A 17,972-nucleotide genomic window follows, 5' to 3' on the forward strand; every position below is an offset into this window, starting at 1 on the left:
TACATGGTGAGCCTGCCAACTCTCACTGTTGGCTGGGGACACTCCTGTCACCTGTCTTTGCACCTGCAGGAAACATTGTCATTGCTGGGCTGGGAGGTTTACTTTCAGTCTCTATTCCTTTGCTTTCTTTTTTGTGTCCCTTCCAGGTCTGCTCACCAACTTACAGTTCAGGTCGGTTTTAGAATATTTTTGCCAACTTCCAAAGAAAGCACATCCTTCTCGGAGCTGTATGATGTTCCTACAAGACTAGTCATGTCACTTAAGGCACAAGTCTGGAGCGAGGCCAGACGGCTCTGCTGCATGTATCCTGCTGTGCTCCTGCTAAGGTGGGTCTGACCCCTCATGGGCTCAGGCCCTTTTTCCTCACATATCAGTCCTCTAGTTTCCTTTTTGTTTCAGTTTTGGAGTGCTACAGACGGCACACAGAACCTCACAGCTACAAGTGTTCTCTCCCCAGCCAGGCCCACCTTTCTGTGCTGTGCAAAGTAGGAGCCACACACAGGGCACTCAGGGCCAAGCGCAAGCCCACGTGGCTCCCAGTCTCCCACCGTGGCCTGCTTGGGTGCAGCATAAAACTTGTTCTGGCGCTGGTCCTCATGAAGCGAATGCGCAGCCGCCTTACCCCGAGAATGGCAGCACCCTGTTCAGGAAGCCGGAGCTCAACCTCACAGAGTACTCTGGCACTTGAGGGTACCTTTTCCTTATAGGCAAAAGCACTTTACATGTGCCTCATTTTTTTTTTTTTTTTTTTTGGTGGAACCGGGGATTGAACTCAGATCCTTGCACTTGCCAGGGAAGCGCCTATTCCACTGAGCCATCTCCCCGGCCCCTCATTTTGTTGTTGTTGTTTTTTTTTTTTTTCAGAACTGGGGATTGAACTCAGGACCTTGCACATGCCAGGCAAGTGCTTATTCTACTGAGCTATCTCCCCAGCCCCATCATTTTGTGTTTTGGAGACAAAGTCTTTCTGTATGCTCGCCTAGAGCCTGCAATTCTCCTGCCTGGGTGACGGGATTACAGGCATGTACCACACTTAGCGTCACTTCTTACATTGTGAAGGAATTCTGTAATGCTCCCAAATGCTTCACAGTGACAGAGTGACAGGATTGAACCTCCACAGACAGGCACTGAGTTCTGCTAGGTGTCCACACTGTGGGTGTGTGCATGTCCTGACCTGCCGATGGGGTCCTGGGGTAGCCGCAGTGCTCACTCTTGGTCCTGGGACCCTCTAGCCCCCATGAGCCTGGCTTCCAGCTCTTCTCTCTGAGAAGGGTCCTGGGTTGCTATGGAGCTTCCACCAGGAGAACTTTTTCCAGATGTCAAAGAAGAGATGTCGTAAGAAATAAAAGCTGGGGCTGCGGAAATAGCACGGCAGTCTAAGCACCTGCCTGGCAAGCACAAGGACCCAAGTTCAATCCCTGATACCGCATACTGTGCCAACCTCAGAGCCACAGGTGTGCCATGCTGGCCCCAAAGCTGGGTGTGGTGGTGCATACCTGTAATCCCAGAGCTGGGGAGGCAGAGACAGAAGGATCACTATGAGTCTGAACTGTGTAGTGAGCCCATGTAGCCAATAAATAAGTAAATAAATAATAATAATAAAAAGAAAATAAAAGCTGGTGACAGGATTGAAGGACAAAGAGTGTTTACAGAATGTCCTCCATCACAAGAGCCAAAACCTGAGTCACTTTATAGCCGGGCCTGGATATGTCTCCAGCCTTCCTTGCCCCTTAAGAGGTGAGGAATGAGGCGTGAGGGCAGCCTGCTGGCATGCAAGGCTAGACAGAGGCACTGGAACAACTTTGTATGCAAACCACCTGTTCGCAGTCTGCAGAACGCATGTCCGCCACCTCACACAGGGTTGCGTCCTGCTTCCTTCTCTTGCTCAGTGGGCAATAAGTGGCTTCTGTCTCATCAGATGTGTTGTTTACAGCACCAACAAAAACCTCTGGGGCCACTCCCTGTTGAAACACAAGCCCCTTCAGACAGGGCAGGGTCACCCCAGGCACTGCACCAGCAAATCCTCCAAAACCTCCACCCTCAGGAAGGCCAGGGCAGGGGCACCCATAGGGTGGACTGAACCAGCCCCAGCATCCTCGCGACCCAGGACCAGCAGGCAGAAGCATGTGGCAGAGGTGAGCAGGTGAGCAGAGCAACTCAGTAAAAGAAGCAGCCCAAACAGCAGGCTGCCCAACCTCCATGGGGCCTCCCTCCACAGTCCTGGGCCAGGGCTTTAGATACAGTTGCAGAACTGGCAGGGCCTGGTCAGCCCCGGGTACCAGGGCAGAGCCAGGACAGGATTCCTGAGGCTGAGGCCAGGGCACATATAATGGTATCTCCCTGCCTCCACTAGGCAGTGCCACAGTCCAGCCAGGTCCCTTTCCATAGAGCAGCCTGGCAGGAAGTAGAGGAAGGGAAACCCTCCCCATGTCCCTCCTGCTTTGAGAAGCACAAACACATCTGCTTCTTTGAAGAGCAAGAGCAGTAAAAACACCCACGAGCCAGCATCTAGAGGCCCCTGGAGCCAGTCACCAGGGAAACAAGGGGTGGCCTTCCTGCAGATCCCGTTAGCCACAATCCTGACACCCATCCACTCTGCAAGGTAGGGTTGGCCCAAGGCTCCCATGTCCTCACTTCCCATGTTCAGTGTACCCCACCTGGTGTGGGAGGCTCACAGCTGCACTAGGAACTGCAAACACCACTGTCATGTGAGGAATGACACACAACGGCCCTGTAAACTGCTCACCAGGGACACAGCCACCAGCTGCCAGTGTGCTCTGAACAGCAAGTGTGGATGGGGTTGTTCTGTTTTTACAAGTTCCCTTTAGTGACAATACTGTACGTAGTGTTTTATTCTTTTCTCCTCTTTGCAGTACTAGAGATTGAACCCAAGGCCTTCACACTGAGCTTGACCTCCTGTCCCTCTGTTTCTTTGTTCTATTGAGTCAGGGTCCCGCTAAATTGCCCAGGTAGGGCTCAAACTTGCGATCTTTCTGCCTCAGCCTCTTCAAATGCTGACACTGCAGTCATCCACTACACTGGCTACCTCATCTTCTGACTGTTATAAATAATGCTGTATTGAACTTGTGTCACATGCTTGCTGGCCACTTGTAAACCTTCCCTGGAGAAATATTTCAGCAAGGGTTTTGCCCATACTTAAGCTGAACTACGTTTCACTGTTAAGTTCTAAGAACTTTTTTTTTTTCCCCCAGAACCAGGGATTGAACTCAAGCCCCTACGCTTGCCAAGCAAGCACTTATATTACTGAGCCATCTCCCTGGAAAGAACTTTCTATATATCATGGATATCAAATCCCTATCTGATAAGTGATCTACACATATTTTTCCCTTTTCACGGACGGTCTTTCATTTCATTTTGTTCTTTTTTTTTTTTAGAATTATTTATTTATTTATTCATTCATTCATTCATTCATTCATTTTGTGTGTGTGGCCAGCTCAGCCCACCAGGGGGCGGGGCTGGCTGGCATGTGGTGCTGGGGGATTGAACCGCAGTCCCTGTGTTTTGCTTAGCTTAGCTTGTTCTAAGTAGATGCTTTAGACCACTGAGCCATCTCACCAGGCCTTCATTTTGTTCTTGAATATACAAATTTTTTCATTTATTTTAATGTATTTAGCACAGGGTCTATAGGGTCTCACTAGGTAGATTGGACTCGTAGTGATCCTCCTGTTTTCAGCCTCCCAAGCACTGGAATTATAGGCACACGCCACCACGTCTAGTCTTAATCGCTATCTCAGTGCACCCTGGGGGCAGGGCCAGCACAGCATGCTGGGCATCCAACCTCAATCATTGCGCCTGCCCGAGCAGGCACTTTAGTCTGCTGAGCTATTTGACTGGCCCTTCTTTATGTTTTAAGGATGTTTTTCTAGACACAAAATTACACAGACAGTTTTCTTTATCTTTCAGCACTTGAGTGTGTTGCTCACTATCCTCTGGATTCTGTGGTCTCTCTCTCTCTCTCTCTCTCTCTCTCTCTCTCTCTCTCTCTCTCTCTCTGTTTTCTTTCTTTTTACGGTGGTGCCAGGGATCGAACTCAAGACTCTGATTTCTGATGAAAAAATTGGCCATTACGCTAATTGAGGAATCACTTCTACACCACAAATTGCTCATCTTCTGAAGATTTCAAGACCTTATTGTTTTTTCTTTCTTTTCAGACAGGGTCTTTTTTTAAAAATTTTTTTATTTATGTGTGGCGGGGGGGGGGGGGCAGCTCAGCCCACCAGGGGGCGGGGCTGGCTGGCATGTGGTGCTGGGGGATTGAACCACAGTCCCTGTGCTTTGCTTAGCTTAGCTTGTTCTAGGTAGGTGCTTTAGACCACTGAGCCATCTTACCAGCCCCCTCAGACAGGGTCTTGCTCTGTAGTTCAGCCTAGCTTTGAACTCACTATGCAGCACAGGCTGGCCTGAAATACAAAGCATACACACCCCACACTCATGTGCACCACATCACACACTCCCACCAGCACACTGCTCCCGTGCAAACACTAGCGACAGGTCAGCATACAGCCAGCTGTGTCCCTGCACCACCCAGCAGGAGCAGCATGGAAAGCCAGCCCAGTCACAGAAGGCCAACTTTGCAGTGGGACATGACACCAGCCTATAATCCCAGCACCCTTGGAGCCCAGAGCAGCAGGACTGTAAGCTTGAGCCCAGCCTGGGCAGCTTAGAAACTTAGCGACCCTGGCTCAAAGAAAGAAAACAAACAAATAAGTAAGTGGGGCTCTGAGCAAAGGGTTCAAGCCCTAGCATAAATTAAATTTTAAAAGGGCAAATTTCTCCTTCTTGAACCCAGCAGACATGGACATCTGGACATGGCCATTGGGGTCTTCACTAGGCTGAAGGTAACTCCCTTGGGAAGCCTGCCGAGGCTGACCCCCATTAGATCCCTGACTGAAGAACTGCTTTCTGGTGTCTAACACACTGCAGGTTCTGTTGGAGGCCATCAGGGACAGAGACAGGTTAAGCCTCACTTTTGGAGGAAGGGCACTTGGCTACCAGTGCATTTCCAGAACCAGCCCTGCCCAGAACCCTCACCCTCATGTTCCTAACCCCAGGAGAGAGAGACCTGGAGGAAAGCAGGACCAAAGACACTTGGCCCACACCCACATGTGTCAGGTCTGGGAGGTGGACAGGTGACCAGAGGCCAGAAGCCATGGCTCCTGTGAGGGAGAGGCAGACATGGGACAGCTCTGTCACTGCCCAGGAGCAGGCCTCTGCAGGCCAGTGGTACAGCACTTGGGAGGCCATCTGGGTAGCCGTCCAGTAAAGCTGTCCTAGAGAAGACATCGTGGGGACATGGGGACAATGAAGGTCTCTCAAAACAGACCTAGCTTGGCCACTGATCAAACCACCTCAGGAAAAGTTTCCAGGTAAAGCAGAGGGCAGGGCCACAGCGGGTACAGGCAGGGACAGGTGGGGACAGGCAGAGGCAGGAACAGCTCCCTCACCTTTTTGTGGACGAGGGTCCAGGAGCCATCAGAATTGGGGTCTTCTGAATTTTCCTGCCAATCACTGCAGCCTGGGATGGAATGCAGGTCCCTGTCCTCCTTCAGAGGTTCCCCGTGCTCCTGCTCTCCTTCAGGAACTGAGTGAATCAGGGAATTGTTCTCAGCATCTATAGACAGATAATGAAAGATCAGAAAAGAGCGAGGAGCCCAGGAAGGGGCTCCCTCTCCCCTTGAGCATTGCTGAGGCAGATCAACACTCTCTTCCCCCGACTCCAGCTGCAGCATGGGGCAGGTCAGAGGAAGGGGTCCTCAGAATGTCTACTGGACCAGTTCCTCATTTCCACTAAAGCAGTGCTTACCCATTCCTCTCCTTCCAAAAGCTCTTTGTCTGGTGGTGGCCCAGAGCCCTCCACAGGCTTCTGATTCCTGGCCCTGATCCACTTATCCACTTGCTTGTCTTCACCCAAGCACAGCGGCCACCCACAATCCATGGTGCTATGGTCACTCAGTACCATCACGGGGACCCAGCAGCCCCCTTTAAGAGGCATCCACTTTCAAACCTGGGTCTCTGTAACCCTGGCACTCTCACATAGTTCTGCCTAGAATCTTCTCTTATCTTGCTCCTGAGGCCCCTCTCCAAGGTCCCAGGTTTGTTCCTCTCCAGCCCCTCAGGTCTGCCTCCTCCTAGCACTGTCCCCACTAGCTGCAGCCTCTGAACACTCTGGAGGGCAGGAGGACTATGAGCCCTGGTTCCCCGCTGAGCCCATGCCTGGCCATGCATGGCACTCGGGAGTTTCACTGAAGGAAATTCACTGAAGGATAGAACTCAGAACTGAAAACAGGTTCTCCAAATCTCTGCTCTCACACACACCCTTATAGCCAAAAAGCAAAAGTTGGAAAAAGGCCTTCAACAGCCCCAGATCACTTTCCTTCACACCCTCAACACTGAATTAGAAACTGGGGGCTCTGCGCTTTCTCCCTCCCACGGGGGCAGCCTTGCCCACTCAGGACCTGACATCTCCCTGAGCCAATCAAAGCGAAAGACTGCAGGGCTCCCAGGAGAAAGCCTGACAGAGCCACCTCCTCCAATGGGAGGGACCCACAGCTCAGAGCTGCGATGGATGCTGGGGAACCGTAGCACCATTCCACAAGAAGCCCAAGGACAGGCTGCCTCCCAGAGGAGGGCAAGGTGGCCAGGACCAGAGGAAGGGGCAAGAGGCCTGTGAACAACTGAACCCTCCATGCAGTGGCCAGGGCTTCTTCCTACTGAGCTGGGGAGCAGGACTGCTCCAAGGACTAAGTAAGCATCAATACAAAAAAGGTGCCTCAGGATGGGGAGATAGCCAGTGTCTGGCAAGCGCAAGGTCCGGAGTTCAATCCTCAGTACTGGAAAAGAAAAAAAAAAAAAAAAAGAAGCCAGGTGTGGTGGCACACTCTGGTAATGCCAGCTACTCAGGAGGCTGAGGCAGGGGGATTACAAACTCAAAGCCATCCTAGGCAACAAAATAGCCTAGGTTATTTTGAGACAAGAAAAAGAAAAAAGAACTGGAGTACATATAAAAGCTCAGTGGTAAAGTGCTTGCCTAATGTTCACAAAGCCTTGGAAGTCATCCCCAGTAACACACACACACACACACACACACACACACACACACACACACACACACTTTCCCTAACAAAGTGTCTTAACCTCCCAAAGGATGCTTGGCTTCTTTGCCAGTGAAGGAAATCAGAATAGAAGCAATGAGATGCCATTTCCACCCATCCCCCAGCTCAGATGACAAGGCCAGCCCCTCCCAGGATGCCAGAGGCTGTGCCCAGAAATGGAACCTCAGAGACCTGCTGCTGGTCACAGGAGCTGCCTGGGGAGTTGAGAGTGGGAATGCCTTAGCCTGCAGGTGCAGCAGCTTCCAGCGAGGACGGCCTGGCTCCTCCTCTGCAGTGGGCGGAGGGCCCCAGGGCTGGATGCTGCATCAGGCCCTGCCACATGGCCAAGCAAAACACAGAGGATGAAGCAAGATGCAGTGTCAGCCTGAGAGTGTGAAGGGGCTCAGCAGGGGACTTCAGATCCTCCTGTCCAAGGCAGGTCATCTTCCACCCACAAGGATATTTTTTGTTTTTGGATTTTTTTGAAACAGGGTTTCTTTTTGTAGTGCAGGCTGACCTTGAACTCACTATGCAGCCCAGGCTGGCCTCAAATTCGCAGCAATCCTGCCTCAGCCTCCCAGCTCAGATACAGGCTAGCTACATGCCTATGTCTACAGTCATAGTAAATAAAGGAAAGTAGACAAATGCAGAAATTATTTAAGAGCAAAAGTCTTCCATCCACCGCATGAGGACTGAGGTGGGATATTGGAGTGAGGTGGGAAAGAAGAAATAAAAACAAGCAGACAGGGTGGCAGGGAGATAGCTCAGTAGAATAAGCGCTTGCCTGGCAAGCGCAAGGGCCTGAGTTTAATCCCCAGTTCTACCAAAAAAAAAAAAAAAAGCAGACAGGCATGGTGGCACACAACTGTAATCCCAACACTTGAAACGCTGAGGCAGGAAGATTGCTGGCAGTTTCATGGCAGCTTGGGCTACATAGTGAGTTCAAGGCCAGTATAAACTACATAGTGAGACTATCTCTCTCTCTCTCTCTCTCTCTCTCTCTCTCTCTCTCTCTCTTTCTCTCTCTCTCACACACACACAATTTTAATTTAAAAACAGAAAAGAAGAAAAAGATAAAGACAGGTTAAAAAGGAGGCAAGGAAAATCCTAACTTTAAAACTGCACTTCTGCAACTTCCTGGTACTGAAGAAAAAAAAAAGACAAGAGAAAAAAAGAAAACCACAGCAGAAAATGGTAGTTCACATCTATAATCCCAGCAATTCTGAGGCTGAGGCAGGAAGGCAGCAAATTCAAGTCTAGCCTAGGCAACTTGGTGACAGTGAGAGAGATTCTGTCTCAAAATAAAAAAACAAAAGGGAAAGAGGTGTAGGGCAGTGAAAAGGGACTGGGTTTGATCCCCAGTATCACAAAACAAAAATTCAACAGGCTGCAGCAGCTCAGCACCAAGTGACAGAAGTAAAGCCCTCCAAGCCAGGACACTGCTGATGTCAACGCCCGAGGTCCCAGAACAGCCAGACCCCCAAGAAACAGAGTGCAAGGGTGGGTGTCTGGGCAGGGCTGCGGGAGTGTTGGATGGGGACAGAGTTTCGGTTTGGAAGAAGCAGGAATTCTGGAGGTGGACAGTGCCAGTGGCCACACAGCAACTGCACTGAATGCCGCTGACCTCCACATTGGGAAAGGATCAAAGTGTGAAATCCTTCAACAGTTTTGCTGCAATTGAAAAACACACAAGCGTACAGTACAATGCAACTTTGCCCTGTGTGCCACATCTGGAGCCAATGGGGAGAGGTGAACAAAATTCAGAAAACACATACCCACAGCACAGGTTGCTCTCTACCCTGCCAACCCGACCCTCGAATGCTGGCCTGGACTGTGGTCCTCAGGCTGAGCCTGAAGCTGGGTCACCACCCGTGGGGTGAGGGTGGCGAGGCTTCACCTCCTTAGCCTGCATCCCAGTCCGTCCACACCAGGACCTGAGCTGAAGACCACACTCCCCAGGATGACCCCACCCTCACCCTCCTAGTCTGACCATTCTCATCTCATCTGTCCTCTGTTATAAAAAACATCTAACATTCCTGCAATCTTAGAAAATGAGAGTTGGGGACAAGGAGATGGCTCAGTGAAATAAGCACTTCCTTGGCAAGTGCAAGGGCCTGAGTTCAATCCCCAGTTCCACCAAAAAAAAAAAAAAGAAAGAAAGAAAAGAAAATGAGAGAAAAACACAGTGCCCATGGTGTCACCCACCCCTCAAAACAACTTTTCAGCATTTGAGGTACAAGGCCTACTAGGGTCTCTGGGGACTTGGGCAGGCAGGGCAGGCAGTTTACATTTTGAGCAAACCTCCCAGGAGACCCCATGGGCTTCAGACACACAGGGAACCTCAAGTCATGACATTCAAAGTTCTCATCCTCTGTCAGAGACCCCAAGTCCTCTCTATGCCTTTATCTATGGGGGTCACCCTAGACCCAGGCATCTGGGAGCCTCTGGGAGCCTCTGGGCAGGGAACAAGGTGGCCCCACCCTGTCTGAGCTCAGGGGAGTGGCTCACCTCAGCTCAGCCCCTGGAGCTGGCATTTGGGACTCGGACCTCCATCCCTAATCCCCACGCCCACTAGCCCAGGAAGGAAACTGTAAGTAGCTGAAAGGAAGCAGCAGTCTTCCAGCCGTCAGGAGCAGCAGCCAAGTCCCCATTCTACTTTCAGTTTCCTTTTCCTTCTCTTCTGGAGAGGATGGGGGTTGTGCTGGGATCAAACTGGGTGGCCTCTCACAGGGCAGCCCAGTCTCCACGGTTGAGCTGAGCCCCAGTTTCAGTTTCCCTGCCTAGACACAGCATTCCAGCTGCGTGACAAAGCCACTCACAAGCTGGTCCAGAGCCCTGACTCCAGGCTACAGAGGGCACAGAGGGCAACGTACCTGCCTTCCCCACCTGCCACCTGCCTGAGGCCTCTGGGCTGGGTTCAGGTATGAAAAGACTTACTGGCATCTCTGAGAGGTGCCACAGGCCCTCGCTCTCAGACAGACTTTTCATGTTTCCTGTTCTGGTGGCAAATACTTCTGTGGCCACAGCCCCGTCCAAATCCTCACCCAGAATGAAGGAGGACCCGGGCAGCTACCCTTCAGGGAGACTCTACCAGTGCAAGGCCATGGGGTCACCTTTTTCCCCACAGGAGCCTGAGACTTGGAAAAGCCACTCAGCCCGTCCTTTCCCGTCCTTTCTCCTCCTTCTCCCTCCTTTGGGCCACACTCAGGAACCTGACCACTCAGCTTTGTTCCTCCCAAGACATGGACTCCAAAGGCTTCAGATCTTGCCTCTACCAGGTGCTAGCTGTGTGACTGTGGCTGAGTTAACTGACCTCTCTGTGCTTCGCTACCAGCATTTACAGTATGGAGATTTATCACAACTATAATTTAGCACAGTACCAGGCAAATCTCAGGGAGCAGACTGGTATTTTCTCATCTCTGGAGCTGCAAACCTTCCCCCCCACACACACACACTGCCCCAGCCCCACATGGGCAGATGTTCTTACAAGTGCCCAGGTGGTGCAGCCCCCGCAGGTAGGCTATCCCAAAGGATCTAGGCACCAGAGGTTCCACTAATCTCAAAAGCAAGGAATCTCCCATCAGAGGAACCACTCTGCTGATCACCAAGTGCACCCATGCTGCTGTGACCCAGCCAGTTCCAGGAGACTCAAGAAATACCAGAAGCCTTAGAGTGTCTCCCAAATCCCTTCCTCAAAGAGTCAAAAAAATAAATAAAATAAAATAATAATAAATAAATAAATAGAAATAGGGAGGCTGAAGCAGGAGAACTGCCAAGTCCCATCTGGGCAACTTTGGCTGCTGTGGAGGACCATGGAGACTCTCCTTGAAAGAAGAGCAGGAGCCGGGGAGATGGCTTAGTGGAATAAGCGCTTCCCTGGCAAGCAGAAGGGCCTGAGTTCAATCCCCAGTTCCACCAAAAAAAAAAAAAAAAAAAAGAAAGAAAGAAGAGCAGTTATCTCCTTTTTGGCTAAAACTAGCCCTACAGGACTAGTTAGGATTTTTCCTTTTCCCTTCAATTGGCTTTAAGCAATGCAAATCAGTCTGGCAGAGGTGTATAGCCTTTGAAGCAAGGTAGCAGGACAGTGTTACCCCACTCCCATAGCTCCCCAAAACGTCCAGTTGGCTGGGATTGAGCCTCAAGATAAAGAGGCTGTGACTTCCTCAGGCATAAAAAAAGCCACATCAGAGCGGAAGTAGACCCCCAAAAACATTAGATATCACCTCAAATTGTGTTATGCAGGTGACTCCTTCTGCGTATCCCTCTTTGTGTAGCCCTCTCTGTGTATTGCAGAAGTGACCTCAGATCACCTACCTAGCCCAGCTCACAGCACTCAGGTATTTCTCGCCATTCTCACAGCCACTCATCCCCAAGCTACTCCCCTCGTTGAGAATTAATAAAACCTTTAGTCTCGCCTTGGGTGGCACTGGAAATGGTAGATTGGAATTAACTCACCAGAATTCCAATAACTTTTCCATGGGGTTATGAACTTCTCAGACCTCAATGAGGACCAGAAAGGGCTCTCTGTGGGGTGCCCTATCTCAAACTTAAAAATATAAAAAGGGCTGGGCATAGCTTAGCGATAAAAGCCCCAATGGGTTTGATTCCTAGCATCCCACATATACATGGGAAATCAGTGAGACAAAAATGAACAACCAACAGCAATCACCTCACACTCACACCTCTTGGGCCCAAAAAGGTCCCATGAGATTCAAGAGTGATCGAAGAGCTGGGGCCACACCCCACCCAGGCAGAGAGGGCAGCAGCTCTCCTGGGGAACAACAGAGGTCCCCAGGGAACACATCCAAAGACCTGTGTACACAGTGTATGTTCAGAAACAAGCATGCCTGTCTTCTTGCTGGCCTGCTCTGATGCACCCAGCGTAAGTATAGAGCGCAAGGGGCGTGGGATAAGGCAGAGCAGGGGGACAATGAAGCCACACGCTGATGACCCGGTGCCAGGTGGGCAAATCCAGGTGAAGGCTACTGAGGAGCTGGGCAAGGAGAACAAGGTTTTAAGTGGGTGCCTAGGACAACCCCACTGCAAAGTGAAGACTGGACGGGGGTTAGGGCTCAGGAACTGCCCTGTATTGGGTGGGCTCCAGGTTAGTAGGAGCAGGTAGTACAAATGCCCTGAGACTGGTGCACATATAAGTTGTTCTACAGGGCTCTGGGCAGTAGGAGAGGGGTAAGATGAAAAGGAGTGGGCAGCAGGCGGTCTATTGTCCCTCATGGGCAGCTGAGACGCATGGAAACACCTCACCCGACCCCAGAACTCCTCGATCCATCTACCCGCAAGTATAGGAAGGGGTCTGGGAGAACTGTGGCGACCCCTTGCGGTTACACTGAAAACCAACACCTGGTCCTCACTCCAGCATCCGGAGATCCTTCAGATACCCTAGGATCCCCTGCGCAGGCCTCTCATACCTCTGAGAAAGCAGAAACACCCCCCTCTCGTCCACACGAGTGTCCAGTTCTTTCGAATAAACGAAAGTGAAACTTCAAAAAGGCGATTGGCTCTGTTGTCCACAAGTCCAACCAAAATGACCAACTACAGTGCTTCTGCAAAGAGCTTTTCGGTCGCAGGAGCTCTCGGAGGCTGCCCACCGGCCAAGCCCAGTTCCCCGTAAGCAAGCAGACTTGGACTTTGTGCGCCGGACCCCGGCGCCCCACCTCACCTGCCGCGGAAGCTGCGGGGACCAGCTGCAGTCCACACTGACTGCAGAACTTGGGATGTTCCTCGCTGGAGACGTGCTGGCACTGAGGACACTCCATGCCTGAGGAAGTGCTGACCGCGGGTCCCGCAGATCTGCAAGAAAGGGCAGAGTCCCAGAGCTGCCGGCTCTAAGCCGCGCCTCCTGTCACGTGACTACGGTCCCACTTCAGTTTCATTTTCTAAGAAAGGGAAATTAGAACGGCTCAGCAGGTCCCCAATCGATCAAACCTCCCACGTCAGTGTGTCCTCTGCTCTGGGCTACCGCACCATCCCAGTCTCGCTCTGCCCTGGCTAGAATCACTCACCTCTTGACACTCCTGGTCTCCTGTTTCTGCCCTGCAAGTCCCTACAGCTCTCCATCCACCACCCCTGGCCCCGTAGGGTCCAAGCTGTCCATCAGAGACCACGGGCTAAGCTGCTTCTCCAGGATGACCCCTCAGAAGCTGTGGCACAGGCAGAGCTGCAGCCTGTGTGGACCCTGACACAGGACATGGGGCTGGGGGGGGCGGGTCACATGGTGTCCTGTAGGGCCAATGCCTCTGCTACCCTTGGTGTCTCAGGGCCCCAACAGGGAAGTGGGCAAAAACACCTGCCCGTAAGGAACCGCAGGTGAGGATTAGGTGAGTCATCCAGTAAGGCTGGCTGGCACCACCAGCAGCTGTGCAGGTGACTTGGAGTACCACAGCGGCGGAGGCCACCTCTTCTTGTTGACCTGGGCCCTCAGCATCCCATGGGGTGAGTGGTATCAAAATAGGGGACAACCACAGCAGGAATAGAGATAGGCAGCCCCTCAGCTCTGGGCCTATGTTACCTAGGTGCCCACTGGGCCTTGAACCAAAGGATCAAGAAGCAGAGCTAGGACGGCTCTTCCCATTGGTAGGGGGCACCAGAGGCTCCGGGGCACCCTCATTTCTTTCCTCCAGCCTCCCCTCCACATGCTCTGCAGCCAACTACTACCAGGGGCTGACCCCTTTTCTACGGTTGAGGAGTGAGCTTCTCCGGCTGGGCTATGAGTGAAGAAATCAACGTGAGACAGATTAAGAAGAGGAAAAACTATACATAATTATGTACTTACGCACGCGTGGGAATCCCACAAAATCCAGAAGTACGAGGCAGCTCGCTGAAGGTTATGCAGTCTCCAGAGCTGCGGAAAAGAATCTGGTCTGGGGCCAGAGTGGCCGGGCAAGTAGTGGGTGGGTGGGTGAAGGAAGGGACCGGGAGCCGAAGGAGCTAGGGGTGTTGTTATGCAGATACAGTCCCTCGGGTGCTGACAGCTGTGGCCCAACGGGCTGCTCTTCTTGTTAATGCAGATTTCCTACATGGATATATATTTTTGTTTACTAGATGCCTGGACCAGCGGTCCTTGGGTGGCACAGGTCTGTAATGCCAGCCCTCTTAAGAGGTTGAGGACGGAGGATCGCAAATAGAAGCCCAGGTAGGTCAATTTAATGACTTATACAATCCTTTCCTAAAATTAAAGATTTTATTTAAAAAGGCGGGGATATAGCTCAGCGCAAAAGCTCTAGGCTCAACACCCAAAAGAAGAGAGCAGCGTTTCGCACCCGCCTCCCTAGTATGCAAATACTCGCGCCCACTCGCTCTCAACGCCGCTGTCTGGAAAGGCGCCCACTCTGGCCTCGAACCCCTGGCCCAGGGAGTTGGCCAACACTGCGCTCAGGGTGCTGCGGCCCTCGGAGGTTACACCTTTTTCCTAAATTAGCGCAGGTACATATAGCGCTAGCGAAAGGGTCGGGAGCGTAGGGGTGCAGGTTCGGCTGTCCAGGCCGAATTGTCCTGACACCAGGGCCAGGCAGGGCAGGAACTCTACGCTTTCCACACGTCGCCAGGACTCCTGGAAAGGTCAGAGCTTCGCTGTCCGCCGCGGGACAGCGGGGTCCGCTCAGTTCCGGGACCAAGGCGGCTGGGCACCCGGCGAGAAAGCGAAACTTGGCTCCAGCAATGGGAGGCGGTCGGCCCCGGCGCCTCTCACAGCGCAGGGCAAGGCCGCGACCAGCCGGATCCGCGCCCCCGCAGCAGCAGCAGCAGCGCGGAGACCGCTGGGCCAGAGCCCTCTTAGAGCTCGCACTCCCGCCTCTCAGCCCCGCACACCCAGATGACCCCAAACGCTGCGCACCCTCAAGCTCGTGTCCACGCGGTGCGGCCCACGCTTTAGGGTCACGCGACTCACAGCGCCGCCCCTACTAGCTCACCGCATTGAGCTGCGCGGGCGTGGCCGAATTCTTCCGTCTGTGCCCTCCTGGCTCTGAGTCGCCCCCTGCCGCTGAGCGCCAGGGCTGCCTCTCCAGAGACCGCTTTGGTCTCCTGGAGCCTTCCCCGACACACACACAATGGTCAGGAGAAAGGCAGTGGTCACTGTTCATGGAGTGGGCACCGTGCCCTTTGTGCCTGTTTCTACATCTAGTAGATGTAGTCCTGTCTGCTAGGACCGTTGCATCAGCCTTACTGATGTATAATTTATATTCAGACGAAATCGGGCACGTGCAGGGTGGTATGCTGTAGACTATATAATTTATATTGAATAAAATGCATAAATTTATTTTTTTTTTTCAGTTGTGCGTGGTGGTGCAAGCCTGTAATCACAGCACTTGGGAGGTTGAGGCAGAGGCTTGCCATTGTTATAGGCACCTAAGTTAGGTGGAAGTATTATAAGCAGCCAGACAGGGCTAGGCCCTCCAAGGAGCCAGGGCAGAAGACAGGATACCTTACAACTGTGGGGGGAGAAGGGCACTCCAGACTCCAAGACAAAAAATGAAAGGAGCCAGCACTTGGGAGGCTGAGGCAGGATGGTCCCTGAGAGAGGCCAGCCTGGGCGACAAAGTGAGTTCAAGCCTAGCCTGAACTGTATAGCAAGACCCTGTGTTTTTTTTTGTTGTTTTTTTTTTTTTAAAGGAATGCATCTACATACTTCCCTAAGGGTAGACAACAGGGATTGATACTCAAAATAGGTAATAATTACCTTGAGGAATCCAAGAAGAGTCCCCCACCTTTCAGGCCCACTTGCTACATACCTGCCTCCCCATTTGGTCCCCCATTTAATCAATATTACCTGAGCAATTAATTATGCTTGGAATTTTATTGGCTGACCATGGTTTTGTCCCATCTTATGCCCATCTTGTAACTTCCCATTTTCTCTACCTTGGACCTGTCTCATCTCATGGTTTTGTTCTATAAAAAAAATCCCTGGAAAAGATAGGGTCCTGTGCAACCCACTTGGGACCCCCCTCTGTCTCTCTCAGATAGTAGCTTTTCTTTGGCCAGTAAATATATTCTGCTCTTAACCTCCACTGTTTCTAAAATTCATTCTTTGACTTTAGAGAACACAAACTTGTACCAGACATATAGCGGTTTGGAGGTTTCTTTCCTCCATGTCATCATGAGTTTGATAACAGCCTGAGCTGCATAGTCAGTTCAAAGCCAGCCTGATTACACAGCAAGACCCTGTCTCAAAAAATTTTTTTCCTGCAAGCAGGCTGAGGGGCTGAGGATTCATCCCCAGGCCTGCCCTGTCAGCCCCGCCCCTGGGGCACTCTGAGACAGCAATTGAGGGGAGTGCTAAAACAGCAATTGAGACTGGGTGTGGTGGCACGCACCTGTAACCCCAGCTCTTGGGAGGCTGTAAACAGGAGAATTTCTATGAGTCCAATCTAGTAGTGAGAGCTTGAACACCCTGTAGACCCTTGTTGTGGTTTGTGTATAGTTGTCCCCCCAAAGCCTCATGCAGTCTTGGGGCAGTTTCTGGAGTTTGTGATTGATTATTGTGGGTGTGGATGCTACACGTGCCCTGGGGCAGGCAATTTGCATTACAATGTAAGGTGGGAAGAGAAGCTAGCTGCTTGAGCTGCTGCTGCTGCTCTTGAGTTCTCTCTTACTCTTTGCCACCCTCAGGAAAGGTTGCCCTCTGCCTTGTGCCTCTCTGCCTTGGAGCCAGCCAAGTAGGGACTGAAACCTTCAGTAACTGTGAGCTAAATAAACCTTTCCTTCCTTCATTTTGGGTGTTAGGTATTTGTCCCAATAATGAGAGAAGAGTAACTGACACAACCCTTCCCTAAAATACAGAAAAAAAAAATTTTTTTTCCCCCATTTTTATTAGTGTTGCCTTGGAATGAGTCAATAATAGTCCAGGGGGGTCTGGGGAGATGGCTCAGTGGAATAAGCGTTTCCCTGGCAAGTGCAAGGGCCTGAGTTCAATTCCTGGTTCCACCAAAAAAAAAAAAAAAAAAAAAAGTCCAGGCTGTTGCCTATGAGGAGGAAAGAATTGCCAAGTATACCCCCAGTAGCAAGAAGTAAGCAGTTACAGGTACTGAAGATCACAGCAAGTTGTGCTCTGTGCAAATCAGTACTGACATGCGATAGGGCACAGACTGAAAAACATACAGGGAGACCGAAAGGCACTGCATACAGGTCAAAGGACACGGAAGTAGCAACAGCAACAGAGCATGGGGAAATCAGGCTTTAGGGACTTAAGGGACTTCAGCCCAGGTGCACAGCCTTAAATTCTGACTCTTTGCCTGTAACTGACAGGAATGATTGACAGGGTGCTGAGTCATATATGCCTGCCCCAGTAATCATGATCTTTTTTTTTTTTTTTTGGTGGAAGTGGTGATTGACTCAGGCCCAAACATGGGAGAAATGGCACCAAGAAGGCAGCCTGACTGGGATCTCCCTCCCAAAGGGTCAGAGCCCCACTCTATCAGGGTTTCAGGTCTTTTATGGGGAGGGCAAAGTGAGGGGGTATAAAGACAGATTTGGAACATTTGATTGGAGGGTTGGGTGACATCATGGGTTGCTAAGGGAGTTTAAATATCTCAAGTTACATTTCAAGGCTATCAGTTAAATAAGCATGAGTTACACAAAGGAAGAAGTGTCCCATTATATTTGAAGTTACGTTGCAAGGCCATTGGTTACACAAAGGCAGTAAAGCGAGAGGTTTATGCTTGCTCTTGGTGGGCATCCTGGGCAGGTTCTGTTTGGAATTTTTGTTTGTTTGTTTTGTTTTTGTTTTTGGCGGAACCGGGGATTGAACTGAGGCCCTTGTGCTTGCCAGGCAGGCGCTTATTCTACTGAGCCATCTCCCCGGGCCCCTTTTTGGAATTTTTAATTTCCCCCTTCAATACCTGTGAGATG

At 51.3% G+C, this 17,972-nt stretch overlaps 1 protein-coding gene across 1 annotated transcript in view; it reads right to left on the reverse strand.

The window, feature by feature from the left end:
* Positions 1-15,029, reverse strand: part of Rnf213 (ring finger protein 213) — a 115,247-nt gene extending 100,218 nt beyond the window's left edge. The window contains exons 1-3 of the mRNA XM_023699247.1: positions 13,903-15,029; positions 12,790-12,920; positions 5,466-5,632 (exon numbers count right to left, since the gene is read on the reverse strand). Of these exons, the coding sequence (XP_023555015.1) occupies positions 5,466-5,632; positions 12,790-12,886 (264 nt within the window). The 5' untranslated portion in view covers positions 12,887-12,920; positions 13,903-15,029. The remainder of the gene's footprint in view (positions 1-5,465; positions 5,633-12,789; positions 12,921-13,902) is intronic.
* Positions 15,030-17,972: the final 2,943 nt, after the last annotated feature.

This window comes from Octodon degus, unplaced genomic scaffold (genome assembly GCF_000260255.1).
Source record: "Octodon degus isolate 3935 unplaced genomic scaffold, OctDeg1.0 scaffold00112, whole genome shotgun sequence".
Lineage (NCBI taxonomy): Eukaryota > Metazoa > Chordata > Mammalia > Rodentia > Octodontidae > Octodon > Octodon degus.